The 17135-nt window shown below is 35.7% G+C and overlaps 2 protein-coding genes across 5 annotated transcripts; one reads left to right on the forward strand and one right to left on the reverse strand.

Annotated features, from left to right (window-relative positions):
• The first annotated feature begins 9 nt into the window (after nt 1–9).
• Nucleotides 10–2435, forward strand: LOC124444471 (D-glucuronyl C5-epimerase-like). Its single transcript, XM_046995098.1, is given in 4 exon segments — nt 10–481; nt 484–861; nt 1062–1415; nt 1496–2435. Coding segments are annotated over 4 exon segments (1881 nt in total). The 3' UTR covers nt 2173–2435.
• LOC124444470 (arginine-glutamic acid dipeptide repeats protein-like) lies at nt 2387–16491 on the reverse strand. Of its 4 annotated transcripts, XM_046995096.1 has the most exons (20): nt 12753–12864; nt 12309–12370; nt 11132–11486; nt 10127–10197; nt 9083–9188; nt 7761–7854; nt 7560–7664; nt 7419–7467; nt 7212–7286; nt 6615–6670; nt 6420–6519; nt 6226–6324; nt 5867–5947; nt 5498–5636; nt 5363–5423; nt 4566–4858; nt 4382–4500; nt 4143–4235; nt 3700–4020; nt 2387–3627 (listed from the first exon to the last, which is right to left on the reverse strand). In XM_046995096.1, exons 3-20 carry the CDS (start codon nt 11400–11402, stop codon nt 2971–2973), a joined length of 2790 nt encoding a protein of 929 aa, XP_046851052.1. In that variant the 5' UTR covers nt 11403–11486; nt 12309–12370; nt 12753–12864; the 3' UTR covers nt 2387–2970. The 4 variants fall into 4 exon arrangements, with proteins under 4 accessions (XP_046851052.1, XP_046851051.1, XP_046851050.1 ...); XM_046995095.1 differs by lacking the exons at nt 12309–12370; nt 12753–12864 and adding an exon at nt 16345–16491; XM_046995094.1 differs by lacking the exon at nt 12309–12370 and having other exon boundaries at nt 12753–12871.
• Nucleotides 16492–17135: the final 644 nt, after the last annotated feature.

The raw sequence follows: 17135 nt of genomic DNA on the forward strand, positions 1-17135 counted from the left end.
TCAGTTTCCATGAGAGTTATGCGCTTTTGCCGATGGTTTCTTTCAAAAATGTTGCGAAACGCATCGCGTGTAAATGTTTTTCTAGCAATAATATGCACAGCTGCCGTTGTTTTTATGTGGAATAAATGCAATGTGGAAAAAATACAGAAAGTTGATGCACATACTGAGCTGAACTCACGCGACATTTTGCCATTTAAAAATACCATCAACAATGAACGATATGATACAGAAGATGAAGGTACTACTTTTCACGAAACCAATGAAAACTCGGTCGTTTTGTTTAATGAAGGCGAGAATAACGATGATCAGAACGACGCAAAGTCAAATCGTCATAATGAGCAAACGCCAAAACATATCGAAGTACTAGTTAATGGTGAAACAAAGATTGAAGGTCGCCTTGAAGACGAGGAAGTTTATATTCCGTTTTCATTTGTGCGAGACTATTTTGAACTCGAGGGCAAAATTGTCAGCGATTATTTTGGTAAAAGTTTCACATTCGACATACCAATTATGAATATTTTAAACCCACAAACAACAAGTATAATCCTGAGGGTGCTTTTCTCTGGTTTGTGAATTACAATGTCGAAGGTCGGGCCAGAGTGAAATGCATAACTGGTACGGATGAAGTTCCTATATCTACCCAATGGGGTGAACAAGGTTATAAATATCCCATTCAAATAGCACAATATGGACTAAGCCATTATAGTATGTGGAAAGAAAAGCCCCCTGGAAAGGTCAAGATTGTGGATGACTGCGAGAGGACAGACAACCAAGAATGGTCAGTCAAGGGTAAAGGGGCATATGTTCGGAATGTATATGATGCCAAGAAACAATCAAATGTTATAGAGTTTGCAACTGGTGGTAGGTACATCAATTAGATCATTGGAGTCTAGCAAAAAATTCCCTCACTCACAAATAGGTGTTACGTTCACAATTATATAACTTACAAACACAATTTGCAAAAGATTTAGATCATATCTTTCTTCGTTTTCAGCTATCTCTCATAGTTAACATTCATGTTGTAGTTTTAAACTTTCCTTCTTGTTCTTCAACTCTGTCAGAAACACAGGAGGGCTTAGTTATTCTGGAGCTTGGCAGCTCTAGCAGAACATATGTTCTATCTCTTGATGTTCTCTTCAAATCCACTGGACAAATTTCTATCACAGTTGAAGTGGACGACACAAGAACCATTGCCCTTGTCTACGATACCAGTGAGAAGCTGCTGAAAACACAAAAATCTCGTGTAACGTACGGAATTGGTCAGACGCGCGAATGGCGCAAAATATCACGAAACCTAATGATTGATTTAAACAAGGCGCTTGGCGTAAGAGGTCGGAAGAAAAAAAGAGGCACAGGAAGTAAGCTGCGTATCACAGAAATACGAAGTCTTGCTTTACAAGGCGAGGGTTTTATAGGTAAGCATTAACTGCAAAAGAAAAATCCACCTCAAACTAAACTTTTTCAAATCAGGAAATGACAAATGATTTTTTTCCAGACAATGTCACACTTATGCAAAACAACCACGAAGCTGCTTTTCTTGCCTCAGCTCGCTGGATGTTGAAGAACCAAGACAAGAAAGGTGGCTGGCCTATTCCCGTTCAACGCAAGATTAAGACAGGTGTTCAGCTGAAACCAGGTTGGTATTCAGCTATGGCACAAGGTCACGCAATATCGCTTCTCGTCAGGGCACACCACTTCACCAAAGACAAAAAGTACTTAAATGCGGCCAAAGAAGCCACCAAACTATTTCACGTTCTGTCTAAAGACAATGGTATATTAGCAGTGTTTATGAATAAATATAAGTGGTATGAGGAGTATCCGATGACACCATCACTCTTTGTACTGAACGGGTTTCTATATTCCCTAATGGGTTTGTATGATTTGAAAGAGACACTTCCACAAGATGAAAGAAGCGAAGTTAAAAAATTATTCCAGGATGGTATGACTTCTCTTCGAGCTATGATTCTTATGTATGATAGCGGTTCTGGTACCATTTATGATCTACGGCATTTAACGATGGGTGTGGAACCGAACTTGGCCCGATGGGATTACCACGCTACGCACGTGAACCAGTTGACCTGGGTGACAATGATCAACGACGACCCTTTGTACAAAAACGTTCTTAAACGATGGCAGGGTTATTTCAAAGGAATACGAGCGAAACACAACTGATAAAACGAGATCTTCTCTTTGCCAGCTGTAGTGTCAACGCACAGGGGTGAAATAGTGTAATGACATGCCATCTTATGCACGAAATTTGGTTGAAGTTTTACTGAGACATTGAGACAAGTCTTGCGGATTAAACTATCTTATATTTTACGAGATAAATATCTACCTTGTGTTAAGTGTACAATAATTATTGTCATAACACACAACCAAACGCAAATAATCGTGAAAAGTAATTTCATTTGAATTCAAATATAAGATAAACCTAAGTGGGAGTATAAATAACGGCAATATTTACAAAATCGCCCCCTTCATCCATTGAATAATTCTAAGAAACAACGTGAGATTAACAAAACAAACAAAACCACATATTAGTGGGACTTTAAGAGTGTTTGGAAGGTAGCCCTTGTTGACGAAAATAAGTCATATGATCATATGAGTAATAAATGTAAAAAATAAGAAACTTATTTCGAATTTCGATAAGGAAACCCATGAAACCTTTGTAAGACTCCATCTTCACATATTGAAGATGATATTAATCATCTTTTGATAGATCTATTGTTTCTGTGATTTTTGAATTGCGGTATACACTATTTTCCGGTGCTTTAAAAACTGGGCTCGGCAAATGACGAGCGTCAGAACGATGCAAGAGACTAGCATTCGCCTCATCTACATTTTCTAATCTCCTTAGCTCAGTTTCGATCCTTGAACCTTGAGGTCGTTGCAAACGCATGAAATGTTCACGTGACAATAAAGAAGGGTAAAATGGATAACTGTGATCAATTTTCAGGCCTTGACTCATCATTAATTCTTGATGAAGTTCTCTTGGCGGGTAAAGACCATGAAAAAAGGAGACACACTACTGAGATCGTCAGTTGGTGCAAGAATAGGTCGAGGATGACAACCAGGCATGCCCGGATGCGAATGTGCGGCAGAAATACCCAAATTAGGGTGTAGCCACATTTCATGCGGTGGATTTCTGCAAAGCATGCTTTGTTCCAACGAGCTTCGTGGTTGATGATCTGGATGCACATGATAATGTGTGTGGATGTGTGAGTGTGAATGATGTAGTCCAGTGACTGGATCTGTCGCTATAGGAGCTCCCCCTGCAATATGCCCCTCTAATAGCGATGGTGGGTGTAAGATGGTAGGTGAAAGACTAGGAGTTCCTCGACTCAGAGATGCCTTATGTGAACCACACCACTCAAAATCCTTCATAGCCCCAGGTCTTATATTCCAAGGAAACACTGGCATATCCATTTGCATCGGTACTGCCATGTGTCCCATAATACCGCCATGTGTCCCTGTTATCCCAGAATATGGATAACGTCCTATCCTAGACATGTATTTGCGGTAGTTATCATAATGCTGCGAAGTAACGTTTGGAGTGGAGATTGTTTCAGATGCAGATTTATTTTCCGATTTTTGCGGTTTCATCTGAATTCGCTTTTGTTCCTCGTTCTAAAAATTAATGAAAACTAAATTTTCATTCTCTGATAGTTTGTATTCATCCATTATAACACGAGTACTTACTTCGACCTTTTTCTCTTTTAATTTTTTCTCTGCTATTTCTTTATGTGAATCACTTTTCTCTGGGATATCAACTTTAAAAGGCAAACATGTCCGGGCGCTTGTCATACCATTTGGAAAGTTTCTTGCAGGAAACTTCCCTTTTTTACACTGTAGTTCTTGGTCGTCAAGCGAGATAGGCGTTGGACTGGAACAAGTGTCCTCCTTTGCACTCACTCGGTTGTCAACACTTGCGACGTCAGCATCAGCAGGGGTCTGCTCATGCTCAGCCAGAGGCAAGCTGTTTTCTTCACTTTGGTCCGTTTCAGGTTCGTCGTCTGACTCCTCCAAAAGAAATAAGCAAAAAATGTAAACAAATGGCCACAGTACAGAAAATGTTCTATTAAAATTTGTAATATTTATTGTTACAAAATTTAAGTTAACAAAGAAACCACAAGCTTACTAACCCTAGACACAGATTTCTTTCTCTTTAGTGGTAATGGCATTTCAACCGTTGACTCCGCGTTTCGCTTGGCCCTTCGGCTTATGCTTGCTTGAGTCTGTAATTTTTCAAATTGATGGAATGGGAATTTGAATTTCTCCTAGGGCATTTTCCATTTACGACATTTTCATTTAGGTAGAAATTAAAACCAAACAAACCAGCAAATTTATGAAAAAAGTTATGACAACGAAAGATTGACCTTACCGTGTTGTTACTACCAGAACTGCTTGTATTACTTCCAGTGCTTGCACCCGAAGGTGAACCAGGCTTAGTTAGTCGTGTTAATTTACGACAAGGAAGTGACGAGTCACGTGTTGCTGAAGCTATGAAAAAAAATCAATAATACGAAAGAACTCAAAACTATTATGCAGTGTTTACTTAAACCTACCATCAACAACACCGGGATTCTTTGAACGTCCATATCTTAAACTACTAGAAGAATTAGGTGTACTTCTGCGGCTGCGCAGCTGTTTGCCATTGATAAAATAATCTGCATCATTCTCTTTACCCATTACACCTTTAAACATGTAGGGCGGAGGATCACGAGTTACTTCTACCTTTCTCATAACACCATATTTTTTAAAATACTCTAGACACAAGGAGCAAAGGAGTAGACGTTCATAGCCGCCATGATGCCAACTTCTAGACTTCGATGAATAACAATGCCGACAGCAATAAAGACTGCAAATAAAAGTTGCAGCGTTAAGTATTTAATTAAAAGTTTGGTCGGTCGAATAACTTGATCAACTGCGTTCAACGATCAAATGGCTGTTAGCGTTAAGTATTTAATTAAAAGTTTGGTCGGTCGAATAACTTGATCAACTGCGTTCAACGATCAAATGGCTGTTAGCGTTAAGTATTTAATTAAAAGTTTGGTCGGTCGAATAACTTGATCAACTGCGTTCAACGATCAAATGGCTGTTCATTGTAGAGAAATACAACACAACTTGCACATTGAAACAGTTTTTCTGTTTCAATTATGTAATTATAATGTCTAGCAGGAAAAATTCGTCATTGTGAAACCATCCTACGAAGACTGTATTCACAACTTGTTTGCAATATTGAGGATTTAGACAAAACGTAAATAGTGACATACACTTTGTATTGGCGCACCCTGAGTCAGGGGATTATTTACCCTATACACCTCTCACAACGTCCCTGCAAGCACATTATACAATAACTCACCGAAAATCTTTGTAGCTATCTTCACTGTCATAGTCGTCTTCACTACACGAACTCAATTCAACTACAAAAACACAAAATTTATTTCCATGATTCTATTTCAACACAAAATACATGTAATATAAATTACTTCCTCACCAAATTCACTAGTTGCTGCCTTCGCTGAGCGAGTAATATTCCGTCTCCGCAAAACGTTGTGTCGACGTCTTCTGTGTGGTCTAGAGCTCATAGCAGAAGTGGTCTTTTTCCATACATAATAATACTCAACGAGATCACCCTACATTAATATGAATTGTTCTCAAATGGAATGTTTGAGAAGACGTCTGATATTGCACGAGTGGCTGACAGAAAACTGCAGCAGACAATCTGAAAACTGTATTATTCAACAAATCAAATTGTCAAATGACAATTGATACTAGTCAGAGAATAGTTTACATCCTTTGTCTTTTAGTTTGAACAAATCAGATCAAACCATGGAGAAAGCCACAAATTGCATGATGATATTACCGTTTCCTTTTCAGGCAGCAACTCTTTTCGAATTTTGTAAAAGTTTTTTCCATATTGCCGCAAACCTTTTACGAACTTTTTCTACACAAAACAAAGCGAAATGTTTCAAGCCTTTTGTAGAGATAATTGCTTGAAAGAACCAGTTTTTACCAGTATGAATTTTAAAAATATAAATTCATCAATACCACTCGATTAGAAAAGCACACAAAAGTATTAGTGGTTTGCAAAGATTGTGAAAGAAATATTTTGAAATACGTGTATGCAAAGTTTTGGAAAATGGATAAGTAAATAAGTTCTTTTCGTACTTCAAAAAAACAAGGAATGGTAGGTATGATATTATTTAATATTCTATAACCTACATTATCATCTTCAGTCCAACTCATTCGGACAATCTTCGGGAACGGACGTTTCACCAATGATTGTAATGCTTTAGCAGTGTCGTAATTACAGCGATGAAGCTGTTAAATTTAGAAGAAAAAAGTCTGTAAGGCAACAAACAAATTTCGAAGAGAGCAATCTGAATAAAGTATAAACTCGATTTAAATCACCATACCACATGTAAAGCGTTTATAGTGGTTTCATCACTGGCAGCTGCCTTAATTCCCTTTGTGGTATCTCCTTCTTTGCATATGCCCGCTAATTGCGCCATGCTCCTGTTTACGAACAAAATAAAACCCACCTAAATCCACATTCTCATACCAAAAATTCTTTTATGAGAAGGGTATCAAGGCAATAATAACAACTTTACCTAGCTGCCCCAATAAACATTAGGAGATCGTAATCCTCTATGATCGGATTCCACGTCTGCAAAAACGAATACAAATTTCTTAAGTTGGAATTTCTGCCAAATGTTCTTTTGTAGAAGGATTTCATAAATTTCAAAATACGCACCCGAAAAGGGGATTTAAAAATTGAAATACAAGATGGTCTTTTTCTAAAGAGGAATAACGGTGCCCATGCGACATAATATGTGTACTTTCTATTAGCATTACGTAAGTGTCACACGCACTTACAGCAAGTTTCTTAAAATTACAAAATTTCCACGCATATCCATATATAAACAAAAATGCTTAGAATTATCCTACTCGTAGACTGCTTTAAGCACTCTCTGGTTCTGGTTGATAAAAGATATTTGAAAATTGTTTTAAGATTGCAAATACCATAGTGAATGGCAGAAGTAATAAGTTAATACGTAGTTCTATTAGTAGAACTACGTATTAACTTTTACTTTTAGAATTCACCATGGTATTTGCAATCTTTAAAGCAATTTTCAGATTTGTCACCACGACAAAGTCTCTGTTTTATAATATAAAATATATTCAACAATCATGTGAGTTGCTCTTACCAACACCTCCTTGGAAGGTTCGCGAGCCAGTTCTTCAGGAGCCAGTGATTTTGACCGACATTCTGGAAGAAGTACCTGTGAAAGAGTTATGGTCAATGGTTTGTTCCTACGTTGCATATACTTGTTACAAAGTGTAAGATAAATTTAGACAAGCTTTAACATATCATCACTAAAATCTGGTATAACCGCCATTTCAAGCAGAATAACCTGATGACTAGGTCCAACTCGAATTTCTCCTTTGTGGTTGGCTAGACGTCTACAGAAAGATAGAGGTTAAAATTAGGGCAACCCATTTACCTTCAACTTTCCCGTCATATGATCACATTGTAAACAATCAAGCAATCTCACCTCGTTTCTGGATTGTATCGGAGAACAAAAAAGAAATGATCACTTTGCGCAATGAACTCTTTCAAACCAGAAACTTCCGAGAGGCATTTAACTCGACATTTTCCTCTGAAAGTAACAATTATGTAAACAGTTTGTTAAATTTTTAGAAAATTACACGACCAAAACATTAAGGTAGTGCAATTATCATTTATTTACGCTTACCGAAGTGCATTCACTGAATATGTGTCTACTGCATCAGATACAAACAGTTCTCGCTCTTTAACAGATTGCTCTTCAAGAATATGGTCCTGTGAACCTTCATGGTGGAATAATAAATAATTAATAAACAATATAACTTACCTTAGATGAAGTTTAGAGATAAGCTATTGTCATGCAGCAGATAAATCTTTAATTGTAGCATGGGAAACTTTTTACGAGGTCTGATATTTGTGTCATTTTTTAATATTATATGAAGAGAATTGAACAAGACATGACAGGTGATCTATCAATCACCAATAATCTCAATATGCAGTCATTGAGTTGATATCAGAATAATTACGCACCACCTTGTTTGCAATTTAAAAAGTTTGTACTTGAATGTCACAGGAAACAGAATAAACGTAGGAAGCACGTATGTTAAGATAAAAACTATTCAATAAGGTTTTTCAGCTTTGATCAATCCTAAAAGCGACTGTAAATTTTGTTAATTGTAAAGTAAATGGTTTGAACCCGGGAGTATCGTTACATGTTTGTAGATGTAGATCGTCCAGATTAGTATAGTCCTGAGAAGGACTGTTTTGTTGTTGTTGACTGATGTTTCGACAACCTTAGCGGTAGTCATCTTCAGAGTCAAATGAGAAGAAAACGTCAGGTTAGCCGTATTTGTTAATTGTATTGTGAAATTTGAAACTGTTACTTAGAGTGACCTGAAACCTATAGTTGAAGATCAATGTTGGAGACAAATATGATGACGCAAGTCACGTGGCCTCTTAATGACACAGGAAAGCGATACCAAATGTTCAACTCCATCGACAACACAATTTAAGCTGTTGACACAATCTGACAGGTCAAACCACACATTATCATTCCTCGAAATTACATCAACATGTATTTAAGATCACATAAGGTTAAACTTGCAAAGGGAGCAATTAACCTATAAAAACAATTTTTGGAGGCCATGCCAAGACAAAGTTTAAAATGAAATTCCGCAAAATAAAGCTTCGTTGTAGGTTTGTCGCTAAGTATAATGAATGCATTTATTCGTCAGATTATAATACATGAAAGATGATAAATATATTCTTCATTTTTTCACAACAAAAACACCAGTTTAAGCCACATTGAAAAGTTTCATTTTGAAAAAATTTTGTTTGATGAATTTATCGTTCAAATGAAAGTTTGTTAAGGGCTGAAGAAGTTGTGCGGTTATTATGAATGAAGTTGAACTCATTTGCTTCAAGCTGACTATTCAATATAGCCGGCTAAACAAAGTACTTAATCAAAAAAGCAGGATAAGGATTTTTATAAATAGGAATTGCGTGACGCACCGTTTTCTGTGTTTCGATCTTGAACTAAAAGCTGATAAACAGATTCAGGAACTTCAGAAGGACGATAAAACCATTTCACTCCGATATAGACACATTCGCGTTTACACTGAAGAAAAAAACACGTATTTCATTGTCATAAAAAGCTTTTGCCATGCAGCGTAGTAAAGGAAGTTAATGATTGTAATGTAATCTTCGAGGTTTTGTTTTATGTGAAATATGAGAAATATATACATATTTCAGAACACTGTAATATAACACTGTAACCAGAAGTTAGTAACTACAATTTTAAAACGCGTAAAAATCGCACTTGCGACAATGTCTCGGAAGAAAAAGCTTATTATCAAAACCTAATTTCAAATCCCATAGGGAGAAGTTATTTCTATTTTAAGATATCGAAAGGATACATGTACGTGACTAACTCAAAACACATGATTCTTTATAAAATTATTACACTGACCGACAGGAAAATTTACTACAAATGTTGTAAAGCGCAACGATTTGGCGCTTTATATGGGCGTCGACAGAATAGCATCTGTGATTAATACATAGCTCCAATCTCAAATGTCATGAATATAGATCTAAACCTTGTGATGCTATGACCTGAAAACAATTGAACTTCGTGATTGCACTTCAGAAAAAAAAATTATTCTGGCTCATCTCATCAAATATTCAGTCTCGGAAATACTAAATCAATTTTGTAATAAATTCATTGATGAATCAACAATGATGATAAAATATTAATGATTTGAGTGGATATTCGCCATTATTACAAGATATTGAGGGATTGAGCACAAACAAAATGGGTTTTGTTTGAACAAAGTCCCTCGCAAAGCCTGTCGTCATTGTGTCTGGAAAATATAAACCGATGCAACAAAAACGACCTAGATTGTAACAAAACAATCGGTTTTCTATAAAAACAACCTTTGATATACTTGTACTAACTTTTCTCCTCGTCTTAACTAAGACAAGGCCATGTCAGATATTTATATTATGCAATACATAGCTAAATAGACTCCTGTTTCCATTTAAACTAAAAGAACTTACTACTTTGAATTCCTTGATGGAGCAAATGAAAAAAGGCACATCTGGTCTCTGACTGTCAATATAAACGCAATCTAAACGAAGATACCAAAATGTGTATAGAAAAGAAAAGAGGTTGTTGCCGCCTCGTGATTTCGGCCCTCGCACATTGACCTTTGTTAACCCATATATTGCAGCATTTTATTATAACTAATGGGAAAATAAGACTTTGAAAAAATCATCGAACTTCAACACTCATCGAAGCTGTCATGGAGCAAACTGTTTGCTTTTCCAATAGTTCAATCCATAGCCAAGCGATCTTAAGGCATTCATGCATGCTTTTAAATTCTAATTACAGTGTAAATTTAATACAATGTAACTGTTAGTTGTCTTAACCAACGTTTAAAAAACAAACCGATCTTTAGGTAGGCCTCCTTTAATAACCTAAGATTTTACGACACCACATTTCTACGACTCGCAAAAGTAAGGAGCATATATGAAATGCAGATAAGCTGTTATATTGGCCGTCTAGTTCACGTATCGTAAGTCGTAAGTCAGGTTTGATCAAACAAAAAACATAAAACAACAAACTTCTGACGTTGAATGACGGTAAAACTGCACTGAATTTTTACATGGTTTACAACGTCAAATATTTTCCATCGATAAGATTATATATCACTCCATGATTATAACAGCATGTTCGCTTATCATTTCAACATAGCAATTCTACCCCCATTGTTTTGAATTGTTTAAGTATTGTGTAGAAATAATGAGCTGAAATACACCATCAGCTTTGAACACACAAAAGGCTAAATAAAAAGCGAACGACTCGCTTATAAATTTCACACCAAGTCCACACAAGTTTTCAATAGGCAAAAGCGCTGTACAGTCTGACGGTCCAAGAGATTAATTATAAGTAATTATTATGATAAGACAACAATGTACGATTAAAGCCGAAAAAGCTCAGTCTACAACATATATAGAACGTGAATGATTCGTTATAGAAATACTATAATATACAAAATTTACCGTCTATTTCGTAAACTGTACCATCATCAGCTTCATAAGTTTTCATTTCTTCATTGTTCGGGACTTTGGCTTTGCTGTCTGAAGTGTTTACGTTTTTCGTCCCCTGCCGTTTTCCTAGGCTCTTCTCGTCTCGTTTTCCATTCGCTTCAACAGATAACATGTTGCCATTTTTATCGACCAAAGCCGATTCACTTGTTCCTTTAACACGACCAGTTTTGTTGGCTACGTTTTTTAATCCCTTTGCTTCCCCACTTGTCTTCTTCAAAACCATATTTCAAGCCCATAAACGCTTCAAAATTCGCTCTTAATCGCCTTATCACGCGTCCTTCGACAAGTTTCAAAAAATATTTGCCGTCTGAAAATCACACAAATGAAACATTTCGATGAAATTGAAATTTTTTTGTATATGTTGAATTCAGGGGAAATGTCAGAGATTTCTTTCATCGAGGACAAAATAAAAGCCACTTTCAATCGTTCTCTCAGCAAAACAGGATATTATTCACGAGTCATGTGTAATTTATATAGGGCAATTAACACTAACTATGCATATTTTTCAAAAGACTTAAAAGCAAGCCATACTTTAGTTCATTAAACATTGCCAGCCAAATGTTTTGCCGCAGCATTGTGCGAAAGAAATTAAGTAATAAACATTTTGCCGACATTACACAAGTCTCATGTTCTTTAAAACTTGATTGTAAACTTCCTCATTGTGAAATATGCCCTCTAGCACTTGATATCCGATTCTTCATGATCGCTCGTAAAAGAGCTAAGAGAAGATGCAACAACTGTTCCCTCCATATTTCTCAATAAGTCACGTCTCTTAGCTAATAGGTGAATTTAACAAATAAATTGAGCGAGATACATATAAAAATAGCCCGCCCATAACCGCGCGGTTTTGTTATGCTTTCTAATACAATAGCGCAATGAGTGTGTACTACGGAAACAGCTTTCAAAATCTTATGTTCGCTATCGTAACATATCCTACTATCCACAAAAAAGCCCTCTTGGATACACAATACACCGTTGTGTCACTAGCAATAATTATGCTGTTTAGAAAATGAAAAAAATCAACAGATTAATACAGCACACGCAGGTTTAACACGAGAATTAAATCTAAAAGAAAACAAACCAGTAGAATGTTCAAACAGCAACTAACATAAAATCAATTTCAACTTACAGAAGATTGATAATACCGGAGATGAAATTTAAAGCAGTTCCTGCCAAGTACTGTTGGCTGTTCTAACAATAAAAGTCTGTGTTTTTAAATACTATTTGTTTCTGTCGATTACCTGCATAATTGAGTAGATAAAGCGTACATAGTATTTCTTGTAACGATTACCTGAGGTTTGTTAAGCCATACCATTCGCAAATAACTCAATGTTCATAAAAATTCTCGAGAAAATGAACCATTGAGATGTGAGAAATGTACCTTATCCAGCTCTGAGATAAATAGGCACATTTCCCAACAACATTCACGATCAATCATTATAAATGTTGATTGCATATATATGAGCTCTAAATACACAAGTTTAGCAAGCCGCAATGGGCCAAGGAGCGAATTATTGCTTACAAGTGATCAATATACATTACATACGAAAATATTTAAGCTTTAAATACAGACCTTAATACAAGGAAAATTTTACGGCATATCCGATGAATACTTTCCGTGCTCTCAAACATTCAACGGCGGATTATGTGTGCTAATGTCCACGACAGCTGGCTGCAACTTTTAACAAGCATAAGCAGTTTTGATTGGCTGAAGAAGCGCCATGCAGGTGTTAGGTGACAATTTAAATGGTCTCCGCCAATCAAAGCGCGTGGTTGAAATTTGCTAAACACACCGTGTTTTCTTTGTTCGCGGATTGCGCGTTCATAAGTGGCTGTCAATTGCGTGTCTGCTTTTTTGAAATTATTGTTATACCTCCATGATATGAAGGTCGTTAAACCTCAACATAAATTCATCCTTATACACACAAGAACCATGTTTTAGGCCAAAGCTGCGCATGGAAACACAGATGGATAAGAAATTAAATTGAAAACTTTAAAATATTTTAGTTACACATGTTTATATTGTGTCAAACGTGGCCAATATAATTATATACATAACCACATTGCGTTCACAACCGTCAATGTTAAGAAGTATTTCTATTGATAATGAAACATTGTGAAATCTAATGAAATATTTCAACAGGCTGCACTCACAAATCTGAAATACTAGATCATTTACACGTTTTCTTTGTTGATACAATTCAAAATACTGCCTTCTAACAAATCACTGATGAAAAAATAGTCCATTCACGATTTGATCAGATTACAAATGCCTATCATCACCTCGATATGTGATTTGATAGAAGGTACGCAAAAAAACCAAAAAATACATCTTTGGGTCTCTCGAAAAAAATTGATTGTAAGAAATTAATGGCAATAAATCATTCATAATTCATTTAATAAAAGCTAATTCGAATGGCAAATAATTTGCTCATCTAGAACGAAACAAAATTATGACCCTAAATTAACAAATTAATCAATGATTGCTGAAAATTTATTTCCAAACGTGTAAATTCATGAATTGCCTGAAATTTGCTTTGGCAAGAAATTTCTTTATTATTACAATGTGACAACACGTTAATAAAAAATCAAAAAGTTGACCACAACAGACTGCCTTTTTTCTATAGGAATCACATCAGGTGGTGAGAGTTCCCACCATTGCATCAGATATGTTTGATCGAACTTAGAGAACAATACGTGACGAGCGTATTTTACTGGAGTAAGTTATTCTTCAAAACAAAATGTCTCGTTATGACGTAGGATGAGCACAGACACTCGACTAAAGATCGAAGCCGTTTTGTAAATGTCGATTGATATAAAATTAAAATAATGCAAGGAATTTTTATATATCACTAGCCACACACACCATAAAAGAGGTTCGACTTAATTGGTGTAGCTGATTCGCTTGGCATGTGTAAACACAGTGTAGATCTACAGCTTAAATCTTAGTAGCAACTAGCCATAGCTTACACTGCTAACATTTCTTTTCAGTGAATGTATTGTTACTCTATCTTGCTACAACTACTCAATCATATCTATTCATCCTGTTTTGTAACAGCAGGGTATCATACGTAATTAAACTGCTTATTTTTGAATGGTGACCATTACAGGCTGTTTTATATAGAAGAGAACACGTCATCGATGGAAATGCTGATTTATCGTTTTAATGATAAACCTATTCAAAAAACTTATCGTTAGGAAAACTGCTTCTACTATCACAGAACCAAATGGAGATATCGTTAAATTAGAGAGGAAGGAATTTCACATTAGTAATACGTGACTCAAAAACCATTTCCAGCCGACAATTTAAAAAGGCAAAGTAAAAAACGAATTCCGAATATATGGGACATTTTGGGATTGCAAAATATGTATCAATACAAGACGCAAATAAAACTGTAAATTTTCCACTTTATTTCAAAGTCATTCTCATACAAAACCATCCTTATTCGTTGAGCGTAACAAGAACCGTTAAGTGGCTTGAGTCTTTATCCGTCATGGTTTAATTTGTTCATTGTTGTTAAAATTTTCGCAATAAGACTTGGTTTATGATGCTAGAAAAACGCATTATCTTTATATTTTTATTCGTTCTTAGGGAATCATAGCTTATCCGTTCTGGGTGGAACGAAAAGATTGCTGTTGATAATATTTTGAGTCTATAGTAAAAACTTTAAAAATTTTAACAATACCTAAAAAATACAAAATAATTATGCCACCTGCCAATAAATTGCGTAAGTGGTCTTCGCCAATTATTTCACACAGCATGCTAAGCTCACTTCAAAGAAAGTGAGGGTACAGGCTCTTCTTATCATTCTGTACTTGAAATGTTTGTGTTGCTAAGAATTTATAGTAAAAATAGCAAACGCAAACATTAAAATAGATGGCGCGTGATTACAAATGCAACAGATGATTAGTAAAACGTAACAAAAAATTATGTTACGCAGTTGGGTTGTTTTTTGAAAATAATTTGTTTTGTTTATCTGTAACGGTTATCAATTTATCGGTAATATCGGTATAATCACGACATACATCAAGGATATATTAAAATTAATATAGAGGAAAATTGGAACAATTTTGCAATATATGGCGTGGCATAAAATTATTATATATTTGGAAGAGTACTACATAATACTTCACCGGAGGTTATATATACATATATACCATGCATGTTTCATACACCTTAGACCATGTTTATAGCCATATCACGGAAAAGTTTGCACGTCATTTTGGTATGTTTAACAGCGTGCGCACGAAATGCCATGAATGGTAAACAACACGATAGCTTGCCGTTGTATGATCTAAATCTCTTTCGTGCAGTTTCGTCTACTGGGTGATACCACCTATGATTTAAATCATGTCCATAGCGGTACTTCAGCGCAAATATAGCTTGCATGGTGATATAAACACATGTATATAAATGTAACAGCTCCTAACCGAAACCATAACGCGCTATGCACAACTAATTGATTGCACAAACAGACTCAATTTCCAAGATGAAATCCTCTTTTGATTTCAAGGCATTAGGGTTTATTATTCTAGGATAAATGCTACTATGCAGCATATCATAAAAGCACAAATACAAACAAAATTCAATCACCACACACCTTGAAACATTCCAGAAACACTAATGATTTTGAAATAAAGTCGAAAATTTACAGTTCACTTCTCGTCTTGTTTGATGCATATTTTGCACTCTCAAGATGTCTTGCTTTTTCGGAATTTGTTTATACTATATTTTTTAAATTGTCGGCTGGTCATGGTTTTTGGTCTAAATTCAACATTAATATCTTGAATGTTGAATGTTCATAATACAACCCAACATAACACAAAAAAGGCAAATTATCTTAATTTTTATAAATGATGCATTTAAACAATAGCAAATGCCAGCCATTTCACAAAGGGTTTTGTGTTGACATAGTCGGCTTTGAAAATGCTCAAACATTGTCAAATGTGCTTAATTCGTACTCAAACCAAGCCACATTCCTTACCTACAAGATATGCTTCGAATACGTCTAGACTTAAAAAATTTACGACTTATGTATTAGAGATGTAGGGACACACAACATCAACTTATAAGTAAAATCAGTTGGATTATACAAACAGGCATCGTCACGCTATTAACTTTACAAGCACTTCGCCAGCCGATAGACTTTAAACGTTTAAAATACCTTCCCACAGCCAAATATACGACGCACACAACACTTGTCTTGAGTCCAAAAACAAAATTTAACGTGGAATTGAGAAACGATTTTCAAAGGATGTCTCAATTTGTGAGGTATGACTTATCTCACAGCGCCATTACAATATATTGTATTTGAAATATTAGCCCACCTTTTTTCACCTGGGAGGCATTGAGTACCGGAAGCGGGCTGTCAACGCTGTAAGAAATCAAAATGAATGTTTCGCCCAATTTATCAGTTATAGCGATATAAATTATTCGAGTTAGTCGAGTACCAAATATAACTAGAAGATTATAACTTATATCTCACAAACCAAAAATCATATGCCAAACAGTGATGGATCACAAAAAGCTGAATAATTTGTTATTAAAGATCACAGGGCCATATTTAATGCTACAGTTGTCCGACAATAAACAATTAGCCGGAAAAATTTATTCTTGAAAGGCTAATTAGACTCAAAAAGTGCTTGAACAATAAACATGCCCTTGCAAAAAAGCACATTATGTCCTCTGGATATGAATTTAATGTTATTGAAAAAAATTACTAAAGCGAACTGGACTGCTCGAAACCGTGCCCATGAGTCAAAAGATTTCTCATAGGATGGGCAAAGTTGGAAAACTCCGTTTTACCTCTGGTACTCTTAGCAAAAGAGTCATGCCATTTAGAGGGTGTGCTTTAATACACCACAACCAATCAGGCTTATCAAAAATATAACCAAAGTTGAAGCAGTTTTTAAAGTGGAAAGACGGGTTGAGTGTGAGGCTCCAGAGGCTGAAGAA

The sequence above is a fragment of the Xenia sp. Carnegie-2017 genome, unplaced genomic scaffold (assembly GCF_021976095.1).
Source record: "Xenia sp. Carnegie-2017 unplaced genomic scaffold, XeniaSp_v1 HiC_scaffold_21, whole genome shotgun sequence".
Taxonomy (NCBI): Eukaryota; Metazoa; Cnidaria; class Anthozoa; order Malacalcyonacea; family Xeniidae; genus Xenia; species Xenia sp. Carnegie-2017.